The 18324-nt window shown below is 36.6% G+C and overlaps 1 protein-coding gene across 2 annotated transcripts in view; it reads right to left on the reverse strand.

Annotated features, from left to right (window-relative positions):
- LOC149830584 (uncharacterized) overlaps positions 1-18324 on the reverse strand; it is a 108750-nt gene that overhangs the window by 70534 nt on the left and 19892 nt on the right. For both annotated transcript variants that reach the window (XR_016433683.1, XM_090015864.1), the window contains exons 6-7: positions 17379-17597; positions 17202-17268 (exon numbers count right to left, since the gene is read on the reverse strand). Coding sequence is in view for 1 of the 2 variants with exons in the window: in XM_090015864.1 (XP_089871990.1) it covers positions 17202-17268; positions 17379-17597 (286 nt within the window). In the remaining variant the exon portion in view is untranslated. The remainder of the gene's footprint in view (positions 1-17201; positions 17269-17378; positions 17598-18324) is intronic.

The raw sequence follows: 18324 nt of genomic DNA on the forward strand, positions 1-18324 counted from the left end.
TCAAACTGTGCTGAGTGATCTTCAAGTGAAGGTTTCATCTCCTATGGTGATGATGTGTGATAACAAGGCAGCTACATATATAGCAAATAATCCGGTATTTCATGAGAGGACAAAACATATTGAAGTTGATTGTCACTATAAGAGATATGGTTCAAGCTGGACATATCTCTACCAAGCATGTTAACTCTAAAGACCAAGTTGCAGATATTTTTACAAAGCCTCTTGCCAAGCCCAGATTCTCAAAATGTTGCGGCAAGCTGAGCATGATTGATATCTATGCTCCAGCTTGAGGCGGAGTGTTAAGAATAGTCGACCACTTAAAGTTTTTTTTATTCTTAAAGTTGTTTTTAGGTACCCATATGTAATTTTATCCTTTTTTGGCTAATCTCTATTTAACTAGAGGAGATTAGACCTAATGTAGTTTTTGATGTTTTCCCTCTCTCTCTCTCTCTCTCTCTCTCTCTCTTTCTCTCTTCCTTTCTCTCTCTGCCTCGGTTTCTGTGTATTTCATTATTCTACAAGTTTCAAAACTATTTAGAAACAAATATAATTTGTCATCAAAAATCATGTCCCAGAACTCCCCAACAAAATGGATTAGTCGAAAGGAAACATAGACACATCTTGAAAACCACTAGGACACTACTTATTTCTAAAGACATTCCAAAAAATTTTTGGGCCGAGGCCACTCTAACATCAACCTATTTAATAAATAGAATGATCTCATCATCTTTACAAAACATATCCCCCTATGAAAATTTATTTGGAAGAACACCCGACTTTAATAGATTAAGGATCTTTGGTTGTAAGTGCTTTGTGCTTTTTTATAAAAGAGATAAATTGTCTCCAAAAGCTATTGAATGTGTATTTTTAGGTTATGAAGAAAACTAAAAAAGAAATAGATGTTTTGATCCCAAAAGCAACAAACTATATATTTCTAAAGATGTAACATTTTTAGAAAATGAAAATGGTTTTGAGAAGACCAAAGACAACAATGAAATTGAATATACTTTTTTATTTGATCTTTTACCACAAGAAGAGTTGAACTCTTGTGATAATTATTTGAATAACGAAGGGGATAACCCCCTAAATGTCAATGAAAATTGTAATGAAAATATGCAAGAAGAAATACATATAAATGATGATATTGTTGATAAACTTATGCAAATTTATACCCGGCGTTATCAAAGAAATCCTCTAAATGCTTTAGAAAAATATTCTCAAAATTCAAACTTAGAGGGAATCGCTCTTAGGAAATCCAATCGTATTTCCAATCTACCAAATAGATTTGTATCATACGACACATTAACACCAAAATATAGGTCATGTTTAATTGCATTACATTCATTTCATGAACCATCTCATTATAATGAAGCAAAACATCTTTTACAATGGGTTAAAGCTATGAATTTAGAAAAGGCTAAAACTTGGGAGATAACTTCATTACCTATAGAAAAGAAATCTACAGGATCCATATGGGTTTTCAAAGTTAAAACCGAGAGTGATAGGTCTTTAGAACGATACAAAGCTAGACTAGTGGCTAAGGAATACTCTCAAGAGTATGGTATTAACTATGAAGAAACATTTGCCCTGGTTGCCAGGATGACTAGTGTTAGGACCCTCATAGTCGTTGTATCTATTAAACAATGACACATTTATCAACTAGATGTGAAAAATATTTTTTTTAATGGTGAATTAAGTAAAGAAGTTTACATTGAGAAAGAAAAAATTCTTAAACTTAAAAAAGCCTTATATAGTCTAAAACAAGCTTGGCATGATAAGTTTAGTAATGTGATGACCCATCTGGGTTTTCATTCATGTTATATTGACATTGCACTTTTTGTTAAAAGTACAGGTTCTATGGTTGTTATTCTTCTACTTTATGTAGATGATATGATTATCACTGGAAGTGACAAACAAGGAATTAGTGACACTAAAAATATTTTAAAAGAAAATTTTAACATATCTGATTTAGGTTTCTTAAGATACTTTTTAGGTATTGAAGATGCGTACTCTCCCAGAGAGTACATCCTTTCTCAAATGAAACTTGCTGCTGACATTTGTACTAAGTCTGGTATTTTAGATGATAAGAAGATAGAAACCCCAGAAGTAATTAACGCTAAATTGAGGCTAAAAGATGAAACTCTACTCGAAGATCCTACTCCTTACAGCCAACTTGTTGAGTCACTCACATACTTATTCATCACTCAGCCAGACATAGCTCATGCAGTTCAATCCGTCAGACAGTTTCAACATGCTCCTACCAATTTGCACATGAGTGTGTCTTAAAATTGTCAGATATATCAAGAATACTATAACTAAGGGGGGGGTTATCCTCATCCTCTTCATTTGATTTATATGTTTATACTGATGTTGATTGGGGTGAAAATCCCAATGATAGTCTCAACTACAGGTTTTTGTGTGTTTTTAGGTAACTATGATTTCATGGAGATGCAAGAAACAGCACAAAGTGTCTTTATCCTTAACTGAAGCCGAATATCGTGCAATGGCCACTACGACCATGGAGCTTGTGTGGCTTCGAAGTCTTCTCAGTGATATGAACATAGTCATCTCCACACCTTCGTAGATGTGCTGCGATAATAAAAGTGCAATTTATATCGCAAGCAACCACACCTTCCATGAGTGTACTAAGCATATTGAGATGGACTGTCATTATGTATGTGACGAATATCTGAGAGGAACCATTACCTTGTCATATGTCACATCAGAGTACTAGTTGACGAATTTCTTCATCAAAGCTCTTCCTGCTCCTCGTTTTATTTTTCTTCTTAACAAACTTTCGGTTATCTCCCCATAAAGTTCGAGGGGGGTGTTAAAATATATGTACATGTCTTGTCTAGAATACCCGATAAGGGTATTTTAGTGTTTTCACATAGTTGTCTCTAGAAACAACTATTTTACTAGGTTAGATCTTTTTGTTTTAATTAAATGTAACTTTTTGTTTTTTATTTCTTTTTTGTTTCTTTTTTAATTACATTGGGGGACCCACCATAGAGTCGTTGGGATCATAAATATGACCGTTGGGGGCTCCCAACGACTCTTTGTGAGAGCCCGCAATGGTCTCTCACTCTCATATTTTGTGTATAAATAGGGGACCTCTTCCCTTGTATTTTTTATGCTTCTCAAGGTCTCTTCAATAAAGATTTCTATTCTTTATTTATTGTGTTGCCTTTTTAAGGCTTTTGTATTGTCCCATCGTGGACTTATTGTTTATATTTTCCTTATGCCATCGTGCATGTCCATTATTGGACTTGATTAATGTTTTTTGCATTCTTGGGTTATATTTCCACATACTTCTTTACATGTATTGTCATGAAACGGAGCAGAAACTAAGATACAGAAAACCGAAAAGTTAGACTCATTAAAAAAATACAATACAAATATAGTGAATAAATGATTTCATTAATAATGAACGTTAAAAATACAAAAAAGTATACATAAAGACCTCACTACAAAACACACTCAAACACTCAAAAGCCTAAAAACTACCCATCACTCTCTCAAACACAATATGCACACTCACCACATATTTATAGAGAAGTGTAGAGAGAGAGGAATTAAAGAGGAGAGAGAAAAGGCTCGACTAGCCATTGGACTAGCCCCCAATGGTTAGTCAAGTCAACCTTGGTTGACTTAGATACACACATATGTATATATATAATATTAGATATATATAAGAATATGTACAAAAACTACATTAATCTTAACAACCCTAACTACACCAGAGCTACAACAATTTAATATGTCATGGGCCTAAGACTATTACAAGAAATCGGAAGCAATTGGATGCAAACAAAACAAGCAAGAGGACAATAACCACTCACTATTTGGGAAGAGTAAAGGATTGTGTTTTCACAAAGCTTGCATTTTATATGTGAAGAACTTCACTAGTGTTTGTTACAACTTTCCTTGGTTGAGTCATCTATTTCTATGTTTAATAAACATAAATAGAAATAAGCCACCAATAGCCTCTTTAGAATTATTCACTCAGCCAGAATTATTCACACTATTTGGGAAGAGTAAAGGATTGTGTTTTCACACAGCTTGCATTTTATATGTGAAGAACTTCACTAGTGTTTGTTACAACTTTCCTTGGTTGAGTCATCTATTTCTATGTTTAATAAACATAAATAGAAATAAGCCACCAATAGCCTCTTTAGAATTATTCACTCAGCTAGAATCTTTTTGATCCGGGAGAGGAGGGGATAGACCACAAAGATCATTAGCCATAGTGTTCAGACTGAGGGGGAAGCAAATAAGGAGTGCTCTAGGAGGGAGGACAAACAACAAAAGTTTTCTATAATAATCAAATAGCATATGGAATGGACAAGGGGAGATAGATAATATGGTGGGCTACAACAATGACTAAAAACATAAGATAGATAGATTAAGATCTAATCTTATAGAGTTGCTTGAGCTGCCAAGTCTTGTGAACATTCATATTCTATGTAGTTAAAGCGCTGACTTGGCACCGACAAGTTCGCCTAGTTGGTCTAGGCATAAGTAAAAACGCCTAGGCTTTGCGATTCCTAGGTGGGTACCTTAAAAGGTACCAATTTTGCCAAAGGCACCGACTAGGGTGCCTAGTCAACAACTAAGCTTCCCTACCTAGGCGTAAGGGTAGCTCAGTCATTTAGTATTATTATATATATTCTGATTTTTTTTGTATACATATATATAATTATATATGTGTGTGTGTTTGTGATTTGTTCTGTAAAATGATGAAAACATGCTTAGGTGTATGTATTACTTTGCTTTTGGGATTTTTTCTGTGAAACGTTGAAAGCATGCACAGTTTAATTAATTATGTTTTATATATATGTGTGTGTTACTTTGTTTCTGATGATTTTTTCTATAAAAGCCTAAAAGCATGTTTAGTATTATTGATTACGTAATATACTGAATATGTTATAGGCCAGGCCCAAGTGGCTCTGATTCCTGGTCAAGCCCAAGTAATTATCCACCCAGACCTGTCCAATGGATTTAGTCAAACCTCTACAATTCTTGTCCAACTTGAAACTAAGTTGGGTTGAGTCAGAATAGTATATTCGTGTCAGGACCAAGTGGATCTAGTTGGAATAGCATTAAGTATGCATTGAACTCGTGAGTCAAAACCAGGGTTACCGGAAACGCTAAAGACTCGGGGAAGCGTGCTTCCCAAAACGAGTTTCGAAAGCGTGAAATGCGGCACTTTCGAAACATGCAGGGAAGAGATCCTTTTAAATGGGAAGCGAGTTTCCTTTTTTTTGGGGGGGGGCTTGGGCAGTTTTATCCTTTAGTAAATTTTAGTACCCAAAAAATAAAAGAAACTCTTTTTTCAAGGGTAAACTAGTCATTTTAAAATTTTGTGAACCCTACCCTCTCTCTCCCTCTCTCGTTCTAGAGTCCTAGACCTCTGGCGACCTCTATGGGTGTCCTCAGGTACTCTCTCTCTCTCTCTCTCTCTCTCTCTCTCTCTCTCTCTCTCTCTCTGGGCTACTCTTTGTTGTTTACACAATAAATTATGAATTTTTCATGCATGTTAATATAGGACAAAATGTGATTATGACACCATGCTAGGAAACATTGGATCAAGGAACTGCACCATTTGATTGCCATTTTTTTTAGCTTGTGCTTTGATGAACTTGCTAGAGCCCCGAGATTATTAGCATTTTGATTTTCAGTGAGGCCTGAAGCCGTGAGAATTGAATTTTAGGTTAAATTACATGGATCAAAGCAGTGAGATTTGAATTTTAGTAGCTATAAAAGTGTAGTGTGATAATGTTTTTATTATTTTAGCAGTTCTTAAATTCTTGTTGTATGGATTATGGAATATGAATTATGAATTTTTCTTAATGCATTAACTATTAAATACCTGCAATAGGATGCATTTGTTAAATTGTTGCACTTGCATATATGATTCAATTTTGAGATTAATAGATCAGATTTAATGTTATTACTCATTTTTATTTTGTTGAAGATAACATAAATTTTATATTTTGGTACAACAACAACAACAACTACGCCTTCATCCCAAAACAATTGGGGTCAGCGATATGAACCAAAAAAGAAATTCATTTTGGGTCTTCCACATGAATCCTTTTCCTCCAATCATTTCTATCCAACGCCATGTCCTCGGTGAGGTTCAAAGCATTCATATCCTTTCCTATCATCTCCATCCAAGTCTTCCTAGGCCTACCCCGACCTCTTTTAACTAATATATTTTCCCATTTCTCCAACCTTCTAACTGGAGCATCATTAGGCCTTCGCCGAATATGTCCAAACCACCGTAAACGATTCTCTCGCATCTTATTTTCAATGGGTGCAACACCTACCTTCTTACGTATCTCTTCGTTCCGAATCTTATCTTTTATTGTATTTCCACACATCCATCTAAGCATCCGCATCTCAGCTACACTCATTTTTTGAATCTGATGTCTCTTGGCAGCCCAACATTCCGTACCATATAGTAAAGCGGGTCTAATAGTCGTCCTATAAAACTTTCCCTTCAACCGCAATGGCATTCTACGATCGCACAGCACTCCAGTAGCACTTTTCCATTTCATCCACCCAACCTTTATCCTATGATTTACATCTCCATCAATTTCTCCATACTTTTGAATGATGGATCCCAAATATTTGAAATAATCATTCACCGGTATATCTTGCTCACCAAGCTTCACTACACTCCCATCACTACTTCGTTGCTTACTAAACCGACATTCCATATATTCAGTCTTACTCTTACTCAACTTAAAACCTCTAGCTTCCAATGTCTGTCTCCACAATTCTAACTTAGCATTAACCCCAGCTCTAGACTCATCAATCAAAACAATATCATCAGCAAACAACATACACCACGGTACATTTTCTTGAATTGATCTCGTAAGCTCATCCATCACTATCGCAAATAGGAAAGGGCTTAAAGCAGATCCTTGATGTAACCCAACCGTTATCGGGAAATCGGTTGTCACCCCTCCACAAGTGCGGACATTGGTTACTACTCCTTCATACATATCTTTAATTATACTAATGTACTTGAGAGAAACACCTTTCTTCATCATTGTCCACCAGAGAACGTCCCTAGGTACTCTATCGTATGCCTTCTCTAAATCAATAAAAACCATATGCAAATCTTTGTTCCTCTCTCTATATCTTTCAATAAGTTGTCTAAGAAGATGTATAGCTTCCATAGTTGATCTTCCAGGCATAAAACCAAATTGATTCTCCGATATCATGACAACCTTCCTCAACTTAGACTCAATCACCCTCTCCCAAAGTTTCATAGTATGACTCATGAGTTTTATACCACGATAGTTTGTGCAATCTTGTATATCACCCTTATTCTTATATAAAGGCACCAAAGTACTCTTCCTTCACTCATTAGGCATCTTATTTGTTCGCCAAATCAAGTTAAAAAGATTTGTCAACCATTCTAAACCTTTCTCTCCCAAGCATTTCCAAGCCTCGATAGGTATACCATCTGGGCCAACTGCCCTTCTTGATTTCATTTTCTTCAAAGCCTCTGCAATTTCTTTCTTTTGAATCTTGCGCATGAAGTCACGATTTATCTCATGAAAAGGAATGGAGAAGTCTCCAAGATCTTGAGCATGACTATCATTAAATAGCTTATCAAAATAATCTTTCCATCTCTCCTTAATCTCCTCATCTTTGACTAAAACCCTTTGGGTTTCATCTTTGATACATCTAACCATACCCAAATCCTTCGATTTCCTATCTCTCATCTTTGCAAGCCTATAAATATCCTTCTCGCCTTCTTTGGTATCCAACTTGTCATAAACCTCCTTATATACCTTAGCCCTCGCGTTTCGAACAACTTTTTTAGCTTCCTTCTTTGCTATCATATACTTCTCCAAATTCTCATTATCACGACTCTTACTTAGATTTCTATAACACTCTCTTTTAACCTTAATAGCTAATTTGACATCCTCGTTCCACCATGATGTATCCTTACCTAGTGGTGCACCGCCTTTAGACTCACCCAATACCTCCTTAGCTACTTTTCTCATACCACCCGCTATCTTATTCCACATTGATTCTGAATCCTCCTCGAGACACCAATCAACTTCCTTAACTACCTGCTCTACAAACATTCCTTGTTTAGCTCCTTTCAGTGCCCACCACTTAATTCTAGGATCTATCCTATGTCTATCCCTTTTGCGGCATTGTCTAATTCTAAGATCTAAAATTAAGACTCTATGTTGTGTAGCTACACTTTCTCCTGGTATAACCTTACAATCGATGCAACAACCCCTATCTCTCTTTCTAAGTAGGAAAAAATCTATCTGACTCGTATTAACCCCACTTTTAAATGTTACTAGGTGAGACTCCCTATTTCTAAACCAAGTGTTTGCTAAGATCATATCATAGGACAAACAAAATCTAAAATCCTTTCTCCACTTTCGTTTCTTTCTCCTATACCATAGCCTCTATGAATACTCTCAAATCCATCCCTACTAATGCCTACATGTCCATTAAGGTCACCGCCGATGAAAAGCTTTTCTCCATAAGATGTCTCTTGTACTACTCCATCTAAATCTTCCCAAAATTGATGCTTAATGGAATCATCTAAACCTACTTGAGGTGCATAAACACTAATAATATTAATAATATTCGTACCTAATACTAATTTAATAAGTAAAATTCTATCACCCTTCCTACGGACCTCAACTACATTATCTATAAACTGACGACTCATAACAATCCCTACTCCATTCCTATTCCTATTTATTCCTGTATACCAAATCTTATATCCCCAAGGTTCTATCACTTTAGCTTTCTCACCTACCCATTTGGTCTCTTGAAGACATAAAATATCAATCTTTCTCCTACACATAACATCTACTAACTCTACCAACTTACCAGTTAAAGACCCTATGTTCCAAGTGGCTAACCTAATTTTATGGTCTTGGACTAACTTCTTTACCCCCACCCGTCCAACAAAGTGAGGGAACCCTTGCCTATTTGACACCACACCCGGGCGCCGGTGTGACGCGTCGCTTCTGGGCGGTGCACCACTATAATTATATTTTATATTTTTGGTAAATTAGAAAAAATATAATTATATTTTTGCTTCTTGTTCGATTAGTATTCGCTTCCCTCTTTGTTTCCCCTTCAATTCTAGTTTGATTCCTATGTCGCTTCCGGTTCACTTTTCTTCTCGCTTCCGAGATGATTACCAGTTCACTTCCAACTCATTTTATGCTTTCCTCTTCCTAAAATTTTAGAAGTGCCTCGCTTCTCGCTTCCAATTCCCAAATCACTTCCCGCTTCTTGCTTCCTCGACTGGAAACTATGGTCATAACCCAATGAAGATTGCACTAAAGTATGTTGACTATAGGTGGGAACATCCAGGCAGAATGAGCTTTAATTTAGAAGACTCATTCACAAGTGATAGTCCCAAGCCACTTTACTGCAATGGCACCAACACACCAAGAGGAGAGTGTAAAAGTATCTTCAACAAGATACTTTAGTCGATAACACAACAACCTTAAGAATAAATGTGAGAACATACACACCCAAGAACACTTGTGCACAACAAACACAACACACTGAATCACAAATGTGCACTTGCACCCATAAGTTTCATAAACACTAAAGAGGTTGGGCTATAATCCCAAATCCCTTGAAGAAATACAAGAGGAGATGCCCATATATATAGGGCTTTGGAGGAGGCCTTGGGAGGGGCTCCACATAGTCGTTGGAGCCCCTCCAACGGTCACAAATGTGACCGTTGGAGGGGTCCAACGACTAGTGGGTTGGGCCCCTCCCAATGCATGTACAATGCATTAAATGAAAAAGCAAAAATAAATAAAGAAAAAAGAAAAAAAGAAAATACAAAAAACATATTCTTGAAAAAGAATGTGTAAAATTCCTAAACTACCCTTACTATATATATTTTATATATATAATTGGTAAATACATATACATATATTATATATATGTATATGTATTACCTTATATATATAAAATATATATACGAAATTACAAGTTTGATTACATAATTTAACACCCCCCCTCAAACTTAGGGCAAGATGACCGATAGTTTGCCAAGAAGGAAGTTGAACCGCGGAGCGCACAAGGCTTTAGTAAAGAAATCTGTCAACTGATATTCGGACGTGACATAAGGAAGATCGATAACTCCTCGGAGATATGCTTCACGAACATAGTGACAGTCCATTTCGATGTGTTTTGTCCGTTCATGAAAGGTGTGGTTCTTTGCAATGTAGATTGCACTTTTGTTGTCGCAACATAGCTTGGTGGGTCCTTCAATTTTGATCCCCATGTCTTCTAGCAGTTGGTGAATCCAAACAATCTCCATAGTAGTAGTGGCCATGGCACGATATTCAGCTTCAGTTGAGGAGAGCGACACCTTTTGTTGCTTCTTGCATCTCCACGAAATTAGTGAGTCTCCTAAGAACACACAAAAACCAGTGGTGGAGTGACGGTTATTTGGATCACCTCCCCAATCAGAGTCAGTATAAGCAATCAATTTTAAGTCAGAGGAAGAGGACAGAAAAACTCCCTTATTTAGAGTACCCTTTATGTATCTTACGACCCGTAAGATGGCACTCATGTGAACGGATGTAGGCGCATGCTGAAACTGACTTGCAGTATGGACTGCATGGGATATATCTGGTCTGGTAATACTCAGATACATCAGAGATCCTACAAGCTGTCTGTAGGGTGTAGGATCCAACAGGGGAACTCCATCATCAATTTTCATCTTTGCTCCTACAACCGCAGGAGTTTCACACAGCTTCTCATCTGTAATACCTGACCTGTCAATGATCTCAGAAGCAAGCTTAGTTTGAGATAAGAAATATCCTCTAAGAGAGTATGCCACTTCAATTCCCAAAAAATAAGTTAAAAAACCCAAGTCAGACATTTCAAATTTATCTTTTAAGATAGATTTTATACTTTTAACCCCGTTAGAATCACTCCCAGTGATGAGCATGTCATCAACATACAGAAGTAAAATTACAATCCCTGCATTGGATTTTCTAACAAATAGAGCAGTGTCAGTAAAACAAGAGGAAAAACCATTCTCAATCATAACAGAGTTAAATCTATCATACCAAGCCTTGGGAGCTTGTTTTAGGCCATAGAGTGCTTTCTGAAGACGAAGCACCTTTCCCTTAGGAGTCTCCATTCCAGGAGGAGCATCCATGTAGACTTCTTCGCTTAAATCGCCATTTAAAAAGGCATTTTTCACATCCATTTGATAGATGTTCCATTTGTTGATAGAGGCAACGGTTATAAGACATCGAACAGTGACCATACGAGCTACAGGAGCAAAAGTTTCTTCATAGTCAATACCATATTCTTGACTATATCCTTTTGCAACCAAGCGAGCTTTATACCTTTCAAGGGATCCATCACTTTTAGTTTTTACTTTGAAAACCCATCTGCACCCTATTGTTTTCTTGCCTTTAGGAAGATTTTGGAATTCCCAGGTTTTGGCTCTTCTCAGAGCCTCAAGTTCATTGTTCATGGCATTAATCCATTCAGGGCATTTACGTGCTTCTTCAAAATTTCTAGGTTCTATATAAGAGTGGATGGCACTAAGGCAGGATCTATATCTTGGGGAGAAAGAGTCATAGGAAATGAACCTAGAAGGAGGCCTTCTACTTCTCTCAGTTCTACGAGGGATCACTTCATTCTGAGAGGCACTGGGACTGGCATCATTATATCTGTCAAGAGCACTCCTAAAGTTGTTTTGATCTCTATGAGAGTAGGTGATAGGGTCTCTAGATAATTCAATAGGTTGATGTGACGAAGGAGACAAAGAGATGTTTTCCTCGGTTTCAAGTTCATTTGGGTTACTTTGATCTGACTCATTATCACTAGTATCATCGTCCTTATTCAATAAATCAAATAAAAAAGAATAATCCATATTTTCATTATGGGGGTCACAACGTTCAAATCCACTAACATTTTCCAAAAAACTCACGTTCCTGGAAACATACAATTTATCACTTTTGATATCATAACAACGAAACCCCTTTTGGGTTTCAGAATAGCCAAGAAAGGCACAAGGAATGGCTTTTGGAGAAAGTTTGTCATTCTTATCAGTAAGAACAAAATACTTACACCCAAAGACCCTTAACCTGCTATAATCAGGTTCCTTATCATACAGTTTTTCAAAGGGAGAAATTTTGTTTAAATTTTTCGATGGAAGTCGGTTTATGAGATAGACAGAGGTAAGGGCTGCCTCAGCCCAAAGATTTTTTGGAATGTTTTGAGAAATGAGCAAAGTCCTAGTTGTTTCAATGATGTGCCGGTGTTATCGTTCGGCTAACCCATTTTGTTGAGGGGTTTTCGGACATGATTTTTGGTGAAGAATTCCAAAATTTTCAAGATAACTCTTAAATTCATTTGAGAGGTATTCTCCGCCAGAGTCAGACCTAAAGATTTTTAAACATCCATTGAATTGATTTGAAATCATCATGTGAAAACTTTTAAAGGTTGAAAAAACTTCATGTTTATGTTTAAGGAAATAGATCCAACAAAACCTAGTATAGTCATCCACAAAGATCACATAATATGAAAAACCTCCTTTTGACATTACCGGAGCCGGTCCCCATACATCGGAATGGACAATTTCAAATGATTTTGTCGTAAACATGGATCTTTGAGGAAAAGGCAAACATTTCATTTTCCCAAGAATGCATTCATTACACAAAAAGTCACTTTTACAAAGATGTTTAACAAAAGGCAAATACGAGATTTTAACAATATTGGGATGACCCAATCTCTTATGCCATACATGAATGTCTTTGATTTGGACGACGTTGCAAAATTGACTCTTGGGAACTTGAAGAAAATCTACGTAGTAGAGGTCTCCTCTTCTAGAGCCTTCCCCAATCAATCTCCCGGACTGACGATCCTGTATCCAACATTTATTAGAAGAAAATTTTATATCGCAACCATGGTCCGAGAGTTGGGAAACGGAAAGAAGATTTAGGTTAAGGTTTGGGATAAAACGAATTTTTGGAACAAAGAAGTCTTGTTTTTCAAAATTACCTATTCCTTTAATCTCAAGAGATGTACCGTCCGCGGTTGATACAAAGGATGGAAAAGCACTTTTAGAAAAATTTGAAAGAGTGCAATAACTAGGGGTCATGTGAAAGGATGCCCCGGAATCTAAAAGCCAAGATGTCTTACCGGGGGAAGAGGATGACATAGCGGCTCCGGAAGTACCTCCCTTGAGAAGAGGTTGTAGGGCTTCCACGATTTGTTGAAGAGAAAGAGACTCACTTGATAAAGGGGGTCGTTCTTCAACTTGAGATGCCATAGCCGTTGCAATCAATTTCTTCCATTTAGGACACAAGGGTTTGATATGTCTGGGTTCTTTACAATGATAGCAAGTTACTTTGCTATAGTCTCTTTTGCCATACCGATCATTTCCTCCTTGACCTTGATTCTTGAAATGAGGAGGTCTATAGGTCCTCATGTTATTTCCCGGTCTTGACACGGCATTAGCCATTTCACCATCTTCTTGAGTAGAAGAAGTAACAAGAATGCTAGGGTTATTTTTGCCAATCCCCATACGGGTTTCTTCACCACTTAGCTTGGTGATAACATCTTCGAGTGAGGGGGATGTGAAGGCGGAGAGAAGAGAGGACCGAACTTGTTCAAATTCGGGTCTAAGGCCATTTAAAAAATTGAAGAACCGGTCTTCTTCAAGTTGTTTGTGCCTTAATTCGATAGCCTCACCACTCCATTTAGGTTCAAGAATTGCGAGCTCGTCCCAAATAGAGGATAATTCGGCAAAGTACTCCCGAATGGTCATGTCATTTTGTTGGAGAGTCAAAGCCCTCTTTTGAAGAAAGTACTTGTGGGATAGATCTCTTGAGGTGTACATTTTTTCAAGATATACCCAAGCTTCGGAAGCCCTTTTAAATTTGATGATGTTGGCATTTATCTTGGTCTCAACGGATGAGAAAATCCAAGATAATATCTTGAAGTTCTTCACTTCCCAATCATCATGTTTCTTAGAATACTCTTCAAGGGCCTTTTGTCTTTCATCCCCTTCAAGAATCTTAATATCACCTCCTTCAACAATGGTAATTTTGGGTTCCGGTTCCGGTATGGATCCATAAACGTAACCCCAAAGCCCCTTTCCTTTAATATGGGCTTCCATATTACCGGCCCAAATATGATAGTTTGAGCCATTAAGCTTAAACCCAAGAGAGAAATGGGAGTCTTTTTCGCCCATTAGAGAGGAAAGAATGCAAGAGATAGTATGTACCTTAATTACTTTTTGCGTCTTTCTTGACAAAAGGAGCTCCTAAAATATTGCTCGAAGAAGATGATCCTCTTTGATTTCAAAAAACTTGAAGGCACGCTTCCCGAGGAATGCAAAAGAAGGCGAGTCGCAATTCTTCTTCTTCAACGAGGCTCTGATACCATGTAAAAGTATCTTCAACAAGATACTTTAGTCGATAACACAACAACCTTAAGAATAAATGTGTGAACATACACACCCAAGAACACTTGTGCACAACAAACACAACACACCGAATCACAAATGTGCACTTGCACCCATAAGTTTCATAAACACTAAAGAGGTTGGGCTATAATCCCAAATCCCTTGAAGAAATACAAGAGGAGATGCCCATATATATAGGGCTTTGGAGGAGGCCTTGGGAGGGGCTCCACATAGTCGTTGGAGCCCCTCCAACGGTCACAAATGTGACCGTTGGAGGGGTCCAACGACTAGTGGGTTGGGCCCCTCCCAATGCATGTACAATGCATTAAATGAAAAAGCAAAAATAAATAAAGAAAAAAGAAAAAAAGAAAATACAAAAAACATATTCTTGAAAAAGAATGTGTAAAATTCCTAAACTACCCTTACTATGACTATATATATTTTATATATATAATTGGTAAATACATATACATATATTATATATATGTATATGTATTACCTTATATATATAAAATATATATACGAAATTACAAGTTTGATTACATAATTTAACAGAGAGAGATCAATCTCCCAAAATAAACACAATATGAAGTAATTGACCTTTTCCTCTAAAATATTTTCCCTCTCATATTTCAAAAATTGGTAGAAGGATCTAGAGACTCGTTAAGGTTAATGAACCACATATTTTGAAAACAAGCCAAAGTGAAATGAACATGAACCTAAGAACTAAGATTCAGCAAGATATAAAAAGAAGCCAAAGTGAAACAAGCATGAACCTAACAATCAATTTTCAGCAAGCTGTAGATATAACTTTCATGATAGACCTAGCATCGGATGTTTATCTTATAGATAAAAGCCTAAACATGAGACCTTGGAATCAATGTTTTAAAACCAGGTGAGTCAACTCATTGACTCATTCAACTAGCCACAGTTGTCCACTTACTGGGCTCACCTAGTGAATAGACTCGGGAACTAGCAAAAACAGGTAAAACTCAGCTGAGCCATGGTGTGCCTTGGCCAAGTCAAACTGGGCTTTGCTAGTTTTATATATATAACTATATATATGATACATTTGATAATTTCATTTATAAGCTTTTTCTTAAATTGTGATATATCGATTGATATCCTTGATGTGTGAAGTTTAATGCTTGTTTATTTTTGAATTTTTGTTTTCATCATTTATCTTGATAATTAGTCATGGTGTATGTCAAACCAATGTTGTATCGTACTGTATCGTACGATATGGCATGATACGTATCGTAACTAATGCCTAACTCAATACGATACACACTCATATCGCGATACAAGTTGTATAGTACTATACAGCCCTGTATAGTACCATACCGTATGATACAAGGTGCATCGTACGTTATGTGTCTGACACACTTTAAAAGGGCCAAAACTCAACTTTTTTAGGGTTGATTCTCTCATTTGTGTAGAGGCCTTTAGAGGAGAACTCACACCCTAAGAGGCGCGAGCGATTTGGGGGCCTATTCGTGAGCAAGGGAGAGAGATTTTGCGGATTTCTCACGTAAGAGTGCATTTTCATCCTTTTTCACTCAAGGGAGTCCTGTATGGCAATGGGGCACTCAAGTAGTAAGTGAAAACTGAGTGCAACTATCGTCATCATATTGTTTTTTATGGTATCTCTCGGTTGAAGCATCATTTAGATGGGACACATCACAATATTGCCCCATGCATATCAAGGGATTTGTCGGATGCCGTGAAATGGCAATGCCAATAATTATTTGCTGGTCTGAGAGAAAAAGATATGAGTGAGGCAAAAATGATGTATCCACAACCCTAGAATGATGTGGACGTCGAAGGAGGAGAAGAAGAAGAAGATAATGATGACTGAGGTTATATTACCAAAAAACTTGGTTATTTAACACTTAGTGTTCATAAAATTGGTTATTTTGTTTTTTTTAATTAATATGAAAGTATGAGCTTTGTGGCATGTTCTTAATTGCAAGATATTTAATATTTTGCATTGTTCTTGTGAGATATGCATGCAATATTATCTTTATTAGTTAATGTTTGATGATGTCTTATGCAGCTCATAGAGACATAAATGCTTCATATGTTATTTTATGGTTGTATTTTGTGCAATTCATCATTGTTTCATGTGTAATGACTTTTTTAGAATTTTTGCTACTTTTTTCTGATTTTTCTTTATTATTTTAGATTTTTTGGAAACAATTTATTAAAAAATTATGTTTTTTTTACGATACGTTAAAATACATATCTAACTTTGGGCCCGACCGACATGGCTAATGGTACACTACTTACAACCTTTTTAAACTATGAGCCATGAAAAGGAAAAAGGGGGAAAACAAAAAAAAAAAGGTAATTTGAGAAATTTCAGAAGCAACAAAGGAAAGACAAACTAAACCATGTTGATCACCATAGAAAATGACAAATGATGAAAAATAAGCTAAGCAAGAAGAGAAGGTCAACACCAACATCCAGGTGAAACAGAAAAATAACACCATTTCATCACCTTCCCCACAGAAACAATTTAGCAAACTAAATATCAAAAGATGTAAGGAGAATTCCTTCAAGACGTCTCCACCATAATCGAGATGCAAATATTACATCCAAGATCATGAAAATAACAAGAAGTTTCTAACTGACTGAAAGAAGCCTTTTGGATTAGTACTATCCAAATAGACGGGCATGGAGAGCATAAGCAACAGAGGTATGCAACAATTAAAATAGGATTATAATTTAAAATGAAATCATATCTTACAGTATGGGAGAAATGATTGAATAGCCTTCAAGATAGCAGGACAGACTTCCTTAACTGGAGGAACAACCTTCAAGATCAGCGAAGTGAAGGTAACTTGCCATTACCAATAGTGCAAACAAAAGTAAGGAATAAAATGTGGCTATAAATCATGAAAATTATATTAGGAAAGAAGGATACCTGCACAGATTTAGCATCACTTGGAAATCCAAAAAGGATCATTTGACGAATTATCTTCAAGCACAGCAACCATCTTTCACAAATTAAGCGGAGATCATCTTGGCTCTCAGCTGATGCAGCAACAAATGAAGATTGAGGAAGAGAAGAAAACCTAAGAAATATGGTCTGGACATCCCTCTGCCAAAGGCCCCAGCTATATTCTAAAAAGTGGGAGCATATCTGCAAGAAGTGCATTAAGAACAAGCAGATAATCAGTCCAGAAAGTTGCTTACGCTATAATGAAACAACCAAAGCAGCACGCTAATAGCACACTGTGAACAAAGAATGTGAATATATTACAATATTGCAATATTTCTACTTAGCTTAATAAAAATCATGAAAAACTATAGGGATGAAATTCAGAAAGCATGAATAGCGAAACCCAAACTAAGACTCAACTCTCAGATGATTCCTCTGAGACCAAAGTGAGCCATGATATCTTTGACTAGAAGTATAAGATCGAGAATATAAATGAAAGTAAGAAAGTAAAAACTAAATAAATAGATAAATAAAAATGAATGCAAGGAATTGAAACCAAAAAGAGATTATATTAAAACATGTTACATGTGCATGAGGAACTGTACGTGAAATCAGTTTCGAACTACTTTTTTAGCTTCCTTCTTTGCTATCATATACTTCTCTGAATTCTCATTATCACGACTCTTACTTAGATTTCTATAACACTCTCTTTTAATCTTAATAGCTAATTTGACATCCTCGTTCCACCATGATGTATCCTTACCTAGCGGTGCACCACCTTTAGACTCACCGAATACCTCCTTAGCCACCTTTCTCATGCCACCCACTATCTTATTCCACATTGATTTTGAATCCTCCTCGAGACACCAATCAGCTTCCTTAACTACCTGCTCTACAAACATTCCTTGTTTAGCTCCTTTTACTGCCC

The sequence above is a fragment of the Nuphar pumila genome, chromosome 8 (assembly GCF_984573655.1).
Source record: "Nuphar pumila chromosome 8, dmNupPumi1.hap1.1, whole genome shotgun sequence".
Classification (NCBI taxonomy): Eukaryota; Viridiplantae; Streptophyta; class Magnoliopsida; order Nymphaeales; family Nymphaeaceae; genus Nuphar; species Nuphar pumila.